This window comes from Phocoena sinus, chromosome 20 (genome assembly GCF_008692025.1).
Source record: "Phocoena sinus isolate mPhoSin1 chromosome 20, mPhoSin1.pri, whole genome shotgun sequence".
NCBI classification, from domain to species: Eukaryota; Metazoa; Chordata; class Mammalia; order Artiodactyla; family Phocoenidae; genus Phocoena; species Phocoena sinus.
In genome coordinates, this window is record NC_045782.1 from 18,234,267 (window position 1) to 18,250,654 (window position 16,388).

At 37.9% G+C, this 16,388-nt stretch overlaps 1 protein-coding gene across 2 annotated transcripts in view; it reads right to left on the minus strand.

The window, feature by feature from the left end:
• The window catches only part of MYO1D (myosin ID), a 355,118-nt gene that overhangs the window by 203,397 nt on the left and 135,333 nt on the right, over positions 1 to 16,388 (minus strand). For both annotated transcript variants that reach the window (XM_032615652.1, XM_032615653.1), the window contains exons 14-15: positions 15,816 to 15,948; positions 3,110 to 3,276 (exon numbers count right to left, since the gene is read on the minus strand). In XM_032615652.1, coding sequence (XP_032471543.1) covers positions 3,110 to 3,276; positions 15,816 to 15,948 — 300 coding nt within the window. The remainder of the gene's footprint in view (positions 1 to 3,109; positions 3,277 to 15,815; positions 15,949 to 16,388) is intronic.

Sequence of the window (16,388 nt, forward strand, 5' to 3'; positions counted from 1 at the left end):
CGCGGCATGTGGGATCTTCCCAGACCGGGGCACGAACCCGTGTCCCCTGCATCGGCAGGCGGACTCTCAACCACTGCGCCACCAGGGAAGCCCGAGCATAACCTTTTGATCAGTATAAAACAGTTTCCATTTTCTAGGCTATTCTGCTATAAAGTTTTATTCATTCCAAGAGTCTCCAATTAGTGTAAATCCCTTTCACTTCTTTTTTTTTTTGTTACGCGGGCCTCTCACTGTTGTGGCCTCTCCCGTTGTGGAGCACAGGCTCCGGACACGCAGGCTCAGCGGCCACGGCTCACGGGCCCAGCCGCTCCGCGGCATGTGGGATCTTCCCGGACCGGGGCACGAACCCGTGTCCCCTGCATCGGCAGGCGGACTCTCGACCACTGCGCCACCAGGGAAGCCCCCCTTTCACTTCTTCACACAAGTAGCTGAACACTGGTGGAGAACAACAGACAGTGCTCGGTGGTGTCACTCTACACTTATAACCTCAAATGTCAAGTGGGCACTCAGATCTTCCTAGCAGCAAAACTACTATACACACCTATGCTTTCCCACTCTCCAAAATGAGTATTTTCATTTCCCCTCCAACCTCCTACACCACATCTCCTAATCTTCACTCTCAGCTCATGACCTTGCCTCATACTTTATTGAGGAAATGGAAGCAATCAGATAGGAGCATCTTCGTCTTTGCCATCAGCCAAGCTTCGAGGTTTCCTGCATCTGCATTCATATTCTCTGCCTTTCATCCTGTTGCTAAGGGTGAAGCATCCCTGCTCCCATCTAAAGCTGACAAACCTTCCACTTGTGCTTGGGATTTCATTCCTTGCCTTCTCAAGGATGTTATTATTACAATTATCTCCCTCCCTCCTGTGTCGCTGGTTTCTCCCTCTGTTCTGAATCATCCCTACCTGCATACAAACATTTTCTAGTATCTCCTTGACCTCACATTCCACTCTGGCTGCTGCTTCTAGTTTTCTCTGCTCTCATTCGTAGCACACATTCTTGAGTTGTCCAGAGACATCCAACTTCTCACTTCACTTCCCCATCCTGCTCAAATGGGGCTCTGTCCAGCCTTTTCTCCTTTGACCTCTATGTTGCCTAGTCTAATGGTTAAGCTCCTGCTTTTATCTTACTTGATGGCACAGCAACATTTAATATGATAACTGTACTTTTCTTCTTGAAATGCCATCTTCTCTTGGCTTCTGTGACATAACCCTCTTCTGATATTTCTTCTAGCTTCTTGGTTGCTTCTTCTCTCTCTTTGCTCGTTCTTTCATGTCAGACCACAAAGCTAAATGTTGGCATGGGCCTCCTCCTCTTTTCTATCCAGTTCCAAGACTTTACATACAATCTGTATATCAATAACTCCAAAATTTCTATTTCCAGCCTGGACTCTTCCCAGAACTCCAGATTTGTATGGCTAAGAACTTACTTAGTATTTCTACCTAGACATTTAGTAGCCATTTCAAACCTAACACAGTCAGGAGACAACCTTGATTCCACCTTTGCCCCAGTTTCATGTCCTCCTCCTCAAGCTTCTCTTCCCCCATCTTTCTCACCTCAGCAAATGGTACCATGCTTACCCAGATGCTCCAGCCAGAATCTACTTGTTACCCTTCATCTCTCTCTACTACTCTCTCATCACGCCAATCCACGAGCAAGTCTAGTCCACCTTTCCACAAAACATAGCCTGAATCAGTCCACTACTCTTGGATCTACAATAATTCCTTGTTCAAGGCACTCTCGTTGAGCTGCCTCTCCTGGATTCCTGCAATAGCATCTCTAAATGTCTCCTTGCTTCCTATTCACACAGCAGCCACAGTGATATCTTAAGACATCCATAAGACTGGGTTGCTCCCTGCATAAAATCCACCAGTGGTTTTCCACCACACTTAGCCAAAATCTGAACTGTTTAGTCTGGATTACAACATTCAAAATGATCTGGCCTACGTCCATCTCTGATCTCATGCTACACCACTGCCCTGTCACTCAGCATCCTCCAACCACACTGGATGATGTTTGGTACCTAAAACACCACTTATTATTGCAAGAGAGACTTTTCTCTGCTGTTTCCTCTGCTTCACCTGCTCTTTTCTTTGACCTTTGTATGGCTGACCCCTTCCTGCCATTATTATCTCCTTAGAGACTCTTCTCACCGATCAATATTTTATGTATTTGTTTATTCATATTTTGTGGAATCTGCAATCTACAACATAGGAAATGCTCAATAAATATTTTTAAATAGATGAATAGATGGAATTTAAAACACTATTTTTATGATACCAGGTGTCAACTATCATTATTGTTAGTAACAATAAATAACAATGGCAATGATACCTTACACTTATTGAGTGATTACTATATGCCAGGTACCATTCTAAGTACTTCACATATATTACTTCATCCCCCAGCAGCCCTACCAGGTAGTTACCATTATTATTCCCATTTAAAAAAATTAATTAATTTCCCCCATTTTATACATAGGAACCTGAGGCATGGAAAGGTTATATGATTTGGCTAAGGTCAAAAAGCTAAGAAATGGCAAAGCCAGGATTCAATCAGGTAGACTAATTTTAGGGCCTCCATGATTAACTACTTAATACTTTGTTATTATTATAGTTAGCAATATTGGTAATGCTAAGCAGCATTAATTGAACATCTATTATGTGCCAGGCACGTAGCCTTTTTACTTTGGTTAATTTAATCCTCACAACAAAAGGCTTATGAGGTAGTGTTACTATACTCATTTTATAGATGCAGAAGGAGATTCAAAGAAGCTAAATTTCTAGCTCAAGGTCGTGCAGCAAATGAGTAGCATAGCCAGGATTCCAACCCAGCTGTGACTCCAAATCCTTGTTTATTCTCCTATACTACATGCCCCCATTTTCCCCATGAAGAATAAAAATTTTCCCCATGGTCCATAAACCACAGACTCGAGGGGACTCCTGCCGATTCTGGGAAGGTCTTTCACAGTTGCAGTTTCCTCATCTCTTCTGTTCATTCAACAAACATTTAGATTGTCTGACAGGAGCTGATGCACGGTTAAACATGGAGAGGACTCCATAATTCTCAGTGTGCTAGCAGGTTTCCTTGTTTAGTCTATTCTCACCTGTGAAGAAACTTCTCATAGGTCTGGCGGAAGGCGAATCCTGCCCGACGCACCCTCACATTTTCCAGGAGTCCAAGATACTCTACTTGATGCCGGCAGCGTTCATCGTCAAAGATCTGTGGGGACTTCTTGTCGTTGGGTTTGATGCAACGTACATAATATGGTTCCTAAAGAAATGAATCAGCAAATGATAAGTTTCACTGGAGAAAAATCCCGGACTAAAGACATTGACGTGTCATTAGTGTTAGCTGTGTCAAATTAAGCTCTGTGACTCTCATTTCTCAGGCATAGACTTATAAAAAAATTCTTCCTTTCCCTTCAACTTAAATTTCCCTTCAATTAAATGCCTGGAAACTCTCAGGCATCCAGTTAAAATTTTGTATTATTATATTTTAGGACTCATCAGGAATAGTAGAAAGGGAGTAAAACTAGGGTGTAAACAATTGAGACATGCAAACATCAAGTTTTTGTGTATTTACAGAAACATGATTAAAAGTAACAGAAGGAGTAATTTAATAGAAAGAGGCAGAAGCTGTGGTAAAAATGCATTGTTGAAGAATGTAAAATAATTGGCACAGCCCTGGTACATACTAAGTGTTCCTTTCAGCTTTGAATCATTTCAGTCCTTCAAACTGGAATAGCTTCTTTGGAATATCAGTGCTTTTACGTGCCTAAAAGGAGCAAAGATAAATCTTCCCTAGAGAAAGATTACATAAACTTGGGCCTCCAATTATATCTATAAACAGTTTTGCAAATATAATGTTTGGAACAAAATAAAAGTTAACCAGATATATAAGGAGCCAAGTTAACATGAAATAGAAATAGCAAAACAGCATACAAAATAAAAAGATCTGTAAGGGTCCAGATATTGGAGTTATCAGATAGAAATATTAAAACAACTATGCTTAGCATGTTCAAGATGACAAAAGACAATATTGAGAATTTTTTTAGAGAACGAGAAACTACAAAAAAGAACCAAACCAAGTGGAAAACCTAGGACTTAAAAATACAATAATGGAAATTAAGAACTCAGTGGATCAGCAGAAGAGTAGATTAGAAATTGGTGAAGAAAAAAATTAGTGAACTAGAAGGAAGGTGAGAAGAATTTTCCCAGAATGGATCATGGAGATGGAAAATAAAGAAGAGAGGTTAAGAGGCACACAAGACACTGTAAAGTGGTCTAAGTAACTAGAGTCCCAAAGGGAGGAGACAGAAGGGGCAGAAGCAATATTTGAAGAGCTAATAGCCAAGAGCTTTGTAAAACTGATGAAAAACAATTAAGTTGTAACAAACTGAAGAAGTCCTACAAACTGCAAGCAAGATTTAAAAAGAAAAATGTACACCTAGGTACATCAGTTAAACTTCTGAAAACCAAAGAAGGGCAGCCAGAAGAAAAAAGGCTGACTACCTAAAGGAGCAACAAATAGACTGACAGCTGACTTCTCAAAAGAAAATATGGAATCCAGAAGACAGATGAGTATTGTCTGTGAAATGCTTAAAGAACTGCCAATGTAGAATTTCACACCCAGCAAAAACGTTCTTCAAGAAGGGAAACGGCATAAAATATTTCCAGAATTTGTCAACATCAGGCCTCAGATATAACAGGATGAAGTTCAGGCAGAAGAAGAATGGTCCAAGAGGAAGCTCGGTGATATAGAAAGAGGAAAAAAGAATAAACCTACCTAAGGATACGAAAGACCTGTATGCAGAAAATTATAAGACACTGATGAAAGAAATTAAAGATGATACAAATAGATGGAGAGATATACCATGTTCTTGGATGGGAAGAATCAACATTGTGAAAATGACTCTACTACCCAAAGCAATCTACAGATTCAATGCAATCCCTATCAAACTACCACTGGCATTTTTCACAGAACTAGAACAAAAAATTTCGCAATTTGTATGGAAACACAAAAGACCCCGAATAGCCAAAGCAATCTTGAGAACGAAAAAAGGAGCTGGAGGAATCAGGCTCCCTGACTTCAGACTATACTACAAAGCAACAGTAATCAAGACAGTATGGTACTGGCACAAAAACAGAAAGATAGATCAGTGGAACAGGATAGAAAGCCCAGAGATAAACCCACGCACATATGGACACCTTATCTTTGATAAAGGAGGCAGGAATGTACAGTGGAGAAAGGACAGCCTCTTCAATAAATGGTGCTGGGAAAACTGGACAGGTACATGTAAAAGTATGAGATTAGATCACTCCCTAACACCATACACAAAAATAAGCTCAAAATGGATTAAAGACCTAAATGTAAGGCCAGAAACTATCAAACTCTTGGAGGAAAACATAGGAAGAACACTCTATGACATAAATCACAGCAAGATCCTTTCTGACCCACCTCCTAGAGTAATGGAAATAAAAACAAAAATAAACAAATGGGACCTAATGAAACTTCAAAGCTTTTGCACAGCAAAGGAAACCATAATCAAGACCAAAAGACAACCCTCAGAATGGGAGAAAACATTTGCAAATGAAGCAACTGACAAAGGATTAATCTCCAAAATTTACAAGCAGCTCATGCAGCTCAATAACAAAAAAACAAACAACCCCATCCAAAAATGGGCAGAAGACCTAAACAGACATTTCTCCAAAGAAGATATACAGAATGCCAACAAACACATGAAAGAATGCTCAACATCATTAATCATTAGAGAAATGCAAATCAAAACTACAATGAGATATCATCTCACACCAGTCAGAATGGCCATCATCAAAAAATCTAGAAACAATAAATGCTGGAGAGGGTGTGGAGAAAAGGGGACACTCTTGCACTGCTGGTGGGAATGTGAATTGGTTCAGCCACTATGGAGAACAGTATGGAGGTTCCTTAAAAAACTACAAATAGAATTACCATATGACCCAGCAATCCCACTACTGGGCATATACCCTGAGAAAACCAAAATTCAAAAAGAGTCATGTACCAAAATGTTCATTGCAGCTCTATTTACAATAGCCCGGAGATGGAAAGAACCTAAGCGCCCATCATTGGACGAATGGATAAAGAAGATGTGGCACATATACACAATGGAATATTACTCAGCCTTAAAAAGAAATGAAATTGAGATATTTGTAATGAGATGGATAGACCTAGAGTCTGTCATACAGAGTGAAGTAAGTCAGAAAGACAAAGACAAATACCGTATGCTAACACATATATATGGAATTTAAGGGGAAAAAATGTCATGAAGAACCTAGGGATAAGACAGGAATAGAGGCGCAGACCTACTGGAGAACGGACTTGAGGATATGGGGAGGGGGAAGGGTGAGTTTTGACAGGGCGAGAGGGAGTCATGGACATATACACACTAACAAACGTAGTAAGGTAGATAGCTAGGGGGAAGCAGCCGCAAGGCACAGGGATATAAGCTCGGGGCTTTGGGACAGCCTGGAGGGGTGGGAGGGGGAGAGTGGGAGGGAGGGAGACGCAAGAGGGAAGACACATGGGAGCACATGTATATGTATAGCTGATTCACTTTGTTATAAATCAGAAACTAACACACCATTGTAAAGCAATTATACCCCAATAAAGATGTTAAAAAAAAAAAAAAAAAAAAAAAAAAAAAAGAAAGAGGAAAAAAGAAGTAATAAATGAGTAAATCTAAACAGATACTGACTATTCCTAGTAGTAATAATAATGATGATGATGATGTCATCATCTTACTGGCTATATATATATATATATATATATATATATATATATATATAAAATAAATATTTATAAGTACATGACCAAAAGAGCGCATAAGCTGGGAGGAAGACAAATGGAATTAAGATGTTTTATGGACCTTGCATTGTCCAGGAAGGAGATAAAAGCACCAAATAAGATTAGATTTCTATAATCCAGAATGACATTGTAATAACTTGAGTAACCACCAAAACAATATTATAATGTAAATCTTCCAAAATAATAACGTGAATAAATGTAGTAATAAAAAATCATTGCAATACTGAGTTGTAGAGTGTGGTGGGGCGGCAGTGCAAGGAAAGGATGCCTCCCTAGGTTTAACTAAACATTCTGACTCAAAAGACTTACAGCCCGCACTTGGCAGGAGTCTACCCAGGAGGACAAGAACATGGTTTGCCAGCAGGCATGTCAAGGTCGTGCAGCAGCCCACACCGCAGTCAGGTAATAGCTCGGGCACAGTAAGATGAGGTCCGTATCAGACACATGTGGAAGTGCCCTTGGTTTAAAAGCCTCATGCCACATAGGATTCAATATCTCTTGTAACAACTCTAATGACATAGCTTCCAGGGTCCTTGAAAGGGACATGCCTAATACATGAGTCATCACACTCAGGAAGCCGAAAGTATGTCATCCCCACCAGACAATTATCATTCTCCCAGTACAGGTGCAATTTACCAATAGGTGTAATTTTTATCTTAAGTGATGTTGCCTAGTAATATAGTTGATATACATCATACTAGGTTAACAGGGGAACAGAGCTAGAAATTTAACCGAGGTTTTCAAGCAGGAGGAAGAGAATTTTGTTTACCTTTTGCCACCACAATGAGAAGCCCGTGCACCACAACAAAGAGTAGCCCCTGCTCGCCGCAACTAGAGAAAGCCTGCACACAGCAACGAAGACCCAACGCAGCCAAGAATAAATAATAAACTTATTAAAAAAAAAGAATAAATGAACTAAATGATTTATTTGAAAGACAAAGATGGTCAGAAGGGATAAACAACAAAACTAACTATATGCTATTTATGAGGGACAAACTTGAAACATAAGGATATGGAAAGGTTGAAAGTAAAAGAGGGGAAAAGGATAGACCATGCAAGCCCCGGCCAAAAGAAAAGCTGCTTTTAACTTTTTTATTCATGCAAAGCTGACTTTAAGGCAAAAAGCAATATAAAGACATTTCATAGTGATAAGTGACTCAAACACTAGGAAGATATAACAGTTCTAACTTGAATAAGCCTAATATATTCTCAAAATATTTGAAGCAAAAATGGAAGGTACAACAAGAAGTAGACAAGTTCAGAATCAAAGTAGGTTTTATCACATGTTTCAGCACTGACAAAACAAAGTAATTAGTAAGAATGCAGAAACATTGGACAATAATAATATGACTAGCAAACTAATGGATGTGCATAGAATATTAAATGCAAATAATTTTAACACATAAACAAAACATATAATGAAAACTTCACAAATTTCTAAGGACTGAAATCACACAGAGTCTATCCTCTGATCAAATGAGATTATGCTAGAAATCAAGAGCAAGAAGATAATTAGAAAATCTTATATGACTGGAAATTAAGAAACATACTTCTAAATTACCCTCGGGTCCAAAAGAAAATTACAGTATGAATTAGAAAATATTCTGAACTCAATAATTTATGCAATCATGTGGGCAAAGCAATCTTAGTGTAAGGTATCATTTGCGTAGTATAAGTAACTTTACTGAACAGAAACCAGTTGAATGGAATTTTACCAGTATTGACTGATTACGCACAGGAAGTGGTAACACTGGAATAGACACTTCATGACCAGCTAAGGGGTGGGGGGATGCCCTTTCATCCCGGTTTAGTAAAGTAAAAACCTTCAGATAAGGAAGCCAGTGGAAATGCTTTCTCTATATTTAATCAGCATTCTGTTTCAATTTATAAACACCGCCTCCTCTCTCCTTTGTAAATATCCAGATTGACTCAACCTAAGAAATCCTAAATTTGACAAATTCTAAGTGTCTTATTAAGGTTAAATTCCCAAAGTTGACAGTGATCTTATTATCTTGCACTTACGAACCTGTTTCTCCCTATATTTTTGTGAAAAACATCCTTTGCCAAAGTACACCAATCAGTATATGTATTAGGCAGAAGATACCTGATTTAGATAGATATTCATCTATTGATATTTAACATGTGTTGAACAGTATCAAATAGAGTCAAAAGCAAATTCAAGTTCATTTAATAATTTACTGACTGTTCAGAGTGCTTTATGAGGTATCAAGAAGTATATAAAATTAGCAGAAGTCATTCTTTAGATTCAAAAGGCTCATCTAGGTGGCGATAAGACATGCATTTAAAAACACTGTGTGCTATAGTTAATAATACTGTATTGTATATTTGAAAGCTGCTGAGAGAGTAAATCTTAAAAGTTCTCATCACAGGGAAAAAAAAAGTGTAACTGTGCATGGTGATGGATGTTAATTAGACTTATTGTGGTGATCATTTTGCAAAATATGCAAATATTGAATCATTATGTTGTACATCTGAAACTGATATACTGTTGTATGTCAATTGTATGTATGTCAATAAAATAAATAAATAAAATATTTAAAAGTACAACAAAACAAAACAAAACAAAACCACTGTGTGGACTCTGAGAAAATGCACTTCTGGTGATGGAGGACTAGGCAATTCATATCAACCTTCCTGAGGAAGTTACTGAATAAAAGTGCTACACAAAATATGGGGAGAGGGGAGAAATCTCAATACATCAAGAGCTGATAACATAGCCAAGATGAGAGTAACACTAAAGTCCAGAGGGGTGTCTTAGAGGCAACCGCTGATCTGGAGAGGCAGCCGTGAGGCTGAGCACAGCTGCTGACAGCCTGTGGGGTTCAGGGGATGAAAGCTGGAACTTGAGACCTTGGATGCAGAACTACACGTTGGTCTGGAATCCTGAAGAGCTAAACCTGGGAGTTAAAGGTGAATGGAAAATAGTCTGGCACTTTCAGGGATGGGAGGCAGCTCACTGCTGAGCCACTACAGGTCCTGAAATTGGATTAAGGTTCCAGAATGTCAGAATTTGCCTGATATATCTTTTTAAATGTAAACTTTCAACTTTTCTGTTATGATTAGATGTCATTAATAAGTGGCAATGTATCTGTATTCTTTTTCTTTAATCTGATTTGATAATTTTTCTCCATTTATATTCACTGTAATTACTAATACATTTGGATTTATTTCTACCATCTTTATTTGTCCCAGCTTTCCTGTTATTTTGTCTCCTCTTTCTTATGTTTTTTAAGACTAATGATTTTTTTTCTCATTCTGGCTTCCCCCACCCCCAACCACTAGTTTGGAAGTTATAAGCTCATTTCTATTCTTTCAATGACTACACTAGAAAATTTTATATGTATTTATAACTCATGAGATATATATATACCAATACTTTTGGTATTGGTGTATATATATAACCAATACTTTTATCCTTTTCCTGAATAACCAAGGACCTTAAACAGTTGAATTATAATCACCCACCCTTCCAATTTATATGCTATTGTTGTGCTACTTAGCTCTAACCTGTATTTTTAATCCAATAAAATATTATTTTACAGAGTCAGCTTATTTATATGCACCCACATATTTACCAATTTCTTTGCTCTTCATTTTGCATTTCAGACTTTCATTCAGTAATCAGACATCCTCGTATCTGACATATATCTTTTAGAATTTCCTTTACTGTGGTTCTAACTCTCTGTTTTTATTTTTCAGAAAGATTCTTTGTCGTGTCTCTTCTTGAAAAATATAAATTCTCTTGGTATAGAATTCTGGTTTAGCTATTTTCTCTTCAAAGCTAATCTGCTTTTAAGGTATTTTCTTCGTCTTTGGTATTCTGGGGTTTCACTAGGTGCTTGGGAGCAGATTTCTTTTAATTTTTCCAGCTCGGGATACACTGGACTTTCTGACCCTGTAGAGTGGTGTCTTTCATCATTCTTGAGATTCTTTTTTCTCTTCCTTCTATCATTCTACCCATTCTCTCCTCTCCTTGTTTGACTCTGGTTAGATGCATGTTAGACCTTTTCATTTATCTTCCATGTCTCTTAATGTGTCTCTTATAAGTTTAATTTCTTGGTCTCTTTAAGTGGAATTCTGGATAATTGCTTCAATTGTTTCTTTCATTTCCCTATTCTCTCTTCAGCTTTGTCTAAACTAATGTTAAACCTATCCACTGAGTTTTAATTATTTAGTTTTTATTTCTATCAATTGCCTAGTTACCTGCTCTCAATTACTAGTTCTCATATTTTTAGGCCCTTCATTTCTTTTTTTTTTTTTTTTTTTTTTTTTGCGGTACGCGGACCTCTCACTGCTGTGGCCTCTCCCGCTGCAGAGCACTATGAACTCCTTATTTTCCTTAGAACTCCATCTGTGGAAGTTCTTTAAGGTCTGGAATGAAGGTGGTTCCCTCACTTTGCTTTCATCAGATGCCTGGGGGCAATATCAGACCTGAATTGACCAGGCTTGAGCCTTTTCAGGCCACCCAGGTAGTGTGAATTTGGACTGCAAATCTCATAAAAGCTGGCTTACAATTATAAATTCTCAAGGGATGGTCACCCACCCTGCTTGGCTTAGTGCCAAGGACCAAGATGGGCAGTTTTCCTTTCAGATAATGAGGGGTTATTTCTAGCTCATTCTAGAGGTAGCTCTCTGAGGAGGCAGCCCTCTGGAGACCCACCGTTGTGTGTGTACATATGTGTGAGTATGCGTGTGGTTTGTGATCCCTTGTTAGTCACCCTACTCTGGGCAGGCCCTGGGCTTCCCTCCAAGGACCAGCCTTGGATACTCAAAGTCACCCGCTTCAACAGATGCTGACAGGGTGAAAGCAGCTCTGGTGCTCTAGTTATTTTTCCCTTCATTCAGTTAATTTCTGCCTTCACTCAGCACCAGGCCTGCATATTCTTTGCTTTCTTGTTAGTTTGTGACCGTATTCAGGAAGTTGGTTTTTATAACTTACCAATTTTTGGTTGCTCTCAGTTGGTTTTAGGGGGTGTTTTGTTCACCCTGTTGCTGGAAAATGCATTACTTACATGTATTTTAAAAATCTTCATGTTGATGTTCCTAGGTGAAAATCATCTCTAATTTTATTTTTTCATGTTAACCCTGTATCAAGGTAATATTAAGCTCATAAAATGAATTGGGTAGTGGCCTCTCTTCTTCCCTTCCTCCAAAACAGTGTATGTATGATAGGAATTACTGGCTCCCTGAAGGATTTGTAAGACTTACCTGTAAAACCATCTGGGCCTGAAGTTCTTGGCAGAATTGGGGGAAGGCAGACTTCTGATTAGTGATTCAGAATCTTTAAGGTTACTGATTCATTCAGGCTTTCTATTTCTTCTTGAGTTAATTTTGATAACATTTTTCTAGAAAACTAATTTTTCAAATTCACTGGCATGCAGTTGTTCATAATATTCTGATACTTTCAAAAATCTCTGCAGTATATAAAGTTGTATCATTTTTTCATTCTTAACATTATTTTCTCTTTTTAAAGTAAGTTTTTTAAAGGTCTATTTGATTAATTTTTTTGATTACTTTTAGTTTTTGCTATTTAAAACTTATTTTCTTAATTTTTTTCTTTAGATTTTCTTTGGATTTCCTTTTCTGGCTTCTTGAGTTGAAGTTAACTCATTTACTTTCAGTCTTCCTTGTTTTTTTTTTTGTTGTTGTTGTTGTTTTAAATAAAGGCATAACAAGTAGACCACTTTAGGAGTATTTTTAAGTTCCCAAGCAGATTTAAAAAAAAAAAACAAAAACTTTTTTAATGCTGATTTTCATTTCATTTGCTGTGAGGATGGAGATGCATCTATATATACATTTGTTAAAACGGTTGAGACTTCTTTTGTGATCTAGCATGTGGTCAATTCTTGTAAATGTTGCATGTATACCTGAAGGGAATATGTATTTCTTATCCCCTGGGTATAGAGATCTTTTGATCTATTAGATAAAGTTTAAATTTGGCTGCTGCACTCTTACTAAGGTTTTTGCTTGATCTATCTGTTTCTGGTAGAGCTGGTTTAAAATCTCCCTCTGGGACTGTGGACCTGTCAATTTTGTCTTTTACATTTTTTCAGGTTCTTTTTTTTTTTTTTTACTTTATAGAGTTCAAGTACCATCATGGCTGTGCTGTTAGGTAGCTAGTTCAAAATGTCTTTATTGAGTATTTTCATTTTATTATGATCGTCTCTTTATCTGTAATAATAATTTTTTTCCCTTAAGTTCTATGTTTTTTCACATTAATATTGCTTTCACCAGGTTTTTTTGGGGGGGGGCTTGATATATCTTTACCCACCTTTTTGTTCTTAATCTTTCTGCATAGTGTCAACTAGGTAGCTCCTATAAACAACATGGCAAAACCTTGGTGTTACTGCAGATTCAGTTCTAGACCATGGCAATAACATGAATACTGCAATAGGCTAAGTCACACGAATTTTCTGGTTTACCAGTGCATATAAAAGTTACGTTTACATGACACTAGTCTATTAAGTGTGCAATAGAATTATGCCTAAAAAAAAACCACCTGAATTAAAAATACTTTATTGCTAAAAAACGCTAACCATCACCTAAGCCTTCAGCGAGTCATAGATCATCAAAGATCACTGGTCACAGATTACCATAGCAAATACAACAATAATGAAAATGTTTGAAATACTGCAAGAATTACCAAACTGTGACACAGAGATACAAGTGAGAAAATGCTGCTGGGAAACTTACTTGTTGCAGGGTTGCCACAAAACTTCAACGTGTAAAAAATGATGCACTACGTGTGAACTGCAATAAAACAAGGTATACCTGTACCTGGATTTTCCACCTATCCAGTCTGTTTCGTCTATTTACATTTATGGTGAGTACCAATTAATTAGATTCATTTCTATCATGTATGTATTTTCTAAATGTAACATTTTTCCTTTGTTTCTGCCCTGCCCACCTTCCTGCCTTCTATTAGACTGATAGGTTGTCTCTATTCTTTTGCTTGTCCCTACTCTCTCCCTCATTCCCCCACCTCACACAGCCTGGGGAGCTGTAGCAGAGACTGCTAGACTCGTTGCCTACCTCACACACGGTAACTTTTTTTCCTACTTCAAAACAGAAAACTTACTTCTAAGTGGGTGCACTGCTGACCAGAATAAAAAGGCACTTCCCAGCTTCCTTGGCAACTAGGTACAGCAAACGAGATGTAGCTAAAGTGCTATATGAGACTTCCAGGAAGTCTCTTTAAAAGGGAAGAGGCTCCAATTGCCATCTTGGACCAGGAGAAGGGATGCCAAGCACTAGGATGGTAGAGAAGAAAGACAGAAGGAACTTGTCTCTAATAACCTTAGAGCTGCTATACCAGTGCTGGGATAACTTCTCCTGTACTTCATTTACAGAGAGAGAAATAAACGTCTCTCTTGTTTTTTTTTTTTTTCCTTTTTCCTTTGCAGTACACGGGCCTCTCACTGTTGTGGCCTCTTGCGTTGCGGAGCACAGGCTCCGGACGCGCAGGCTCAGCGGCCATGGCTCACGGGCCCAGCCGCTCCGTGGCATGTGGGATCTTCCCGGATCGGGGCACGAACCCGTGTCCCCTACATCGGCAGGCGGACTCTCAACCACTGCGCCACCAGGGAAGCCCTGTCTCTCTTGTTTAAGCCACTAATTTGGGGAAGGAGGGTTCAGTTGTTTAGTAGCTGAATGCAATTGGCCATACAGAAATTATAGATGGTTCTAGAATTTTTATTTAAAAATTCACATTTAACTACCAAATTTAGAAAACAAAAGTGATTCTTTTCTAATTGAACAAATCGAATATGTTTTATAAACAATATATTTATAATTAATGTACTGTATAAAATACATTTTATAAAATTCTGTGTTCAACTCTGTTTCTTGTGTCCCAGGCGTTCCTTCTAGGTTCACTTTCCTTCTTGCTGGATGAGACAGGTTGAAGCTGACATGCAGAGAGAAGCTGAGGGACAAGACCAGGGGCCCTAAGGGTATTCTAGTCTACGCTCCTGTGTCCTTACCCCTCCCCTGCCTTTCTAGATTTCTGATTATACAAACCAACACATTGTGCTTATCTGTTGTCACCTGAGGCCAAAGAATCCTGACGAAAAGAACAGAAAGCTATTGAATAGATGTGTTCTTGTGGCATTTGCCTAATTTATCCACAGGGAAGTAACCAAAAATAATATAGATTTAAATTTTTAGAGAGGAAGTTGATTTAAAAAAAAAAAAAGTTAAAAATGAAGAAGAAAAAATATACTGGAAAAGCACCAGAAGAGAAAGATAAAAATGAAGGCACTAAAAATAATGAGTCCCAGAATGCTGCCTAATTTATCAAACTTGTCAACAGCAGCAGTTAAGAGTAGAAATCTGTTCTTTAAGGGGAAAAAAAATCCCAGACTGAAGTTATCAAACAGTATTAGACCTCAAAGGAACAATAAAAAGCAGAAATAACTGCCAATAATACATCTTTTCATTTCAACTATTTAAAACACCCTAAGGACAATACTTAAATACTAAACTTCCTCTTAAACCTCTGTCTGGTCATTTTGTATTCAGATACAACAGAAAGATGGTATATGTTACAATTTATTTCAAGATTTTTTTTTTAAGCCAGGCCCTGTCTTCAGCACAGGGCTGAAGTTTCTTTCGTCAGGCATATACTACGCCTGTAGTATACTGCTTTCTTTCTTTTTTTAAAGGTCTTACTAAGACTTTCCCATTAATGACTACAGTAGGATAAAAGGCCCAAATTTAAGAAGAGCATTTCATCTGGGACACAAACAACTGTTTTACCAAGCCATGTTAAAAAACAAACAAACAAAACAGGATTAAGAATTCTATTGTAACACTCACTTTCAATATGTTCTTAAATTTGATTTACTATAATCACCTACAAAGCAAAGCACACATACATTCTCTATAACATACATCAAGAGGGAATCTATGAAATGAAATAGATATTTAAAAAAGACAGTAATTACCTTTGATGCAAGGTTGTCTACTAAAGCAATCATAGAATTCTTAAATAAGGTGGCGGCAGTCAGAGGTCTCTTGGTCACCTCTGTAATGCTCAGTTTGCCTTCGGGCCACATATTCTTCAGCACAGGATTTGAACTGAGAAGCACAGAAAGAGTGGTTTGAATGCTACATTCATATAAGCTGAATATGAATTGCTAAGCAATCCTGTTGAACTGTATCCTGGGAGCCACGATTGCATTGCAGACAGAACTCACAAGCCCTGAGTGGAAAAATGATTCCATCCAGAAAATTAGGCTGAGAGTATAATTACAGACACTGCACCACAGAGTGAGATGCGTCCAAACGAGACCACATTTGAAAAATTCTTTAAACTTCTTTAAAGTGACCTCGATGTTATTATTATGCAGGATCCTCAAATGGTTGCATAGCTCTGATACCATATACCTAAAATAAAATGGTTTTGGTGGTCGTTAAAAGAATGAGAACAAACCACTAGTAGGAAAACAATCCTCAATGTCATGGGCAGAAGTCAAGAAAGAGAAAGCATCTTTTTTTTTTTTTTTTTTTTTTATGCG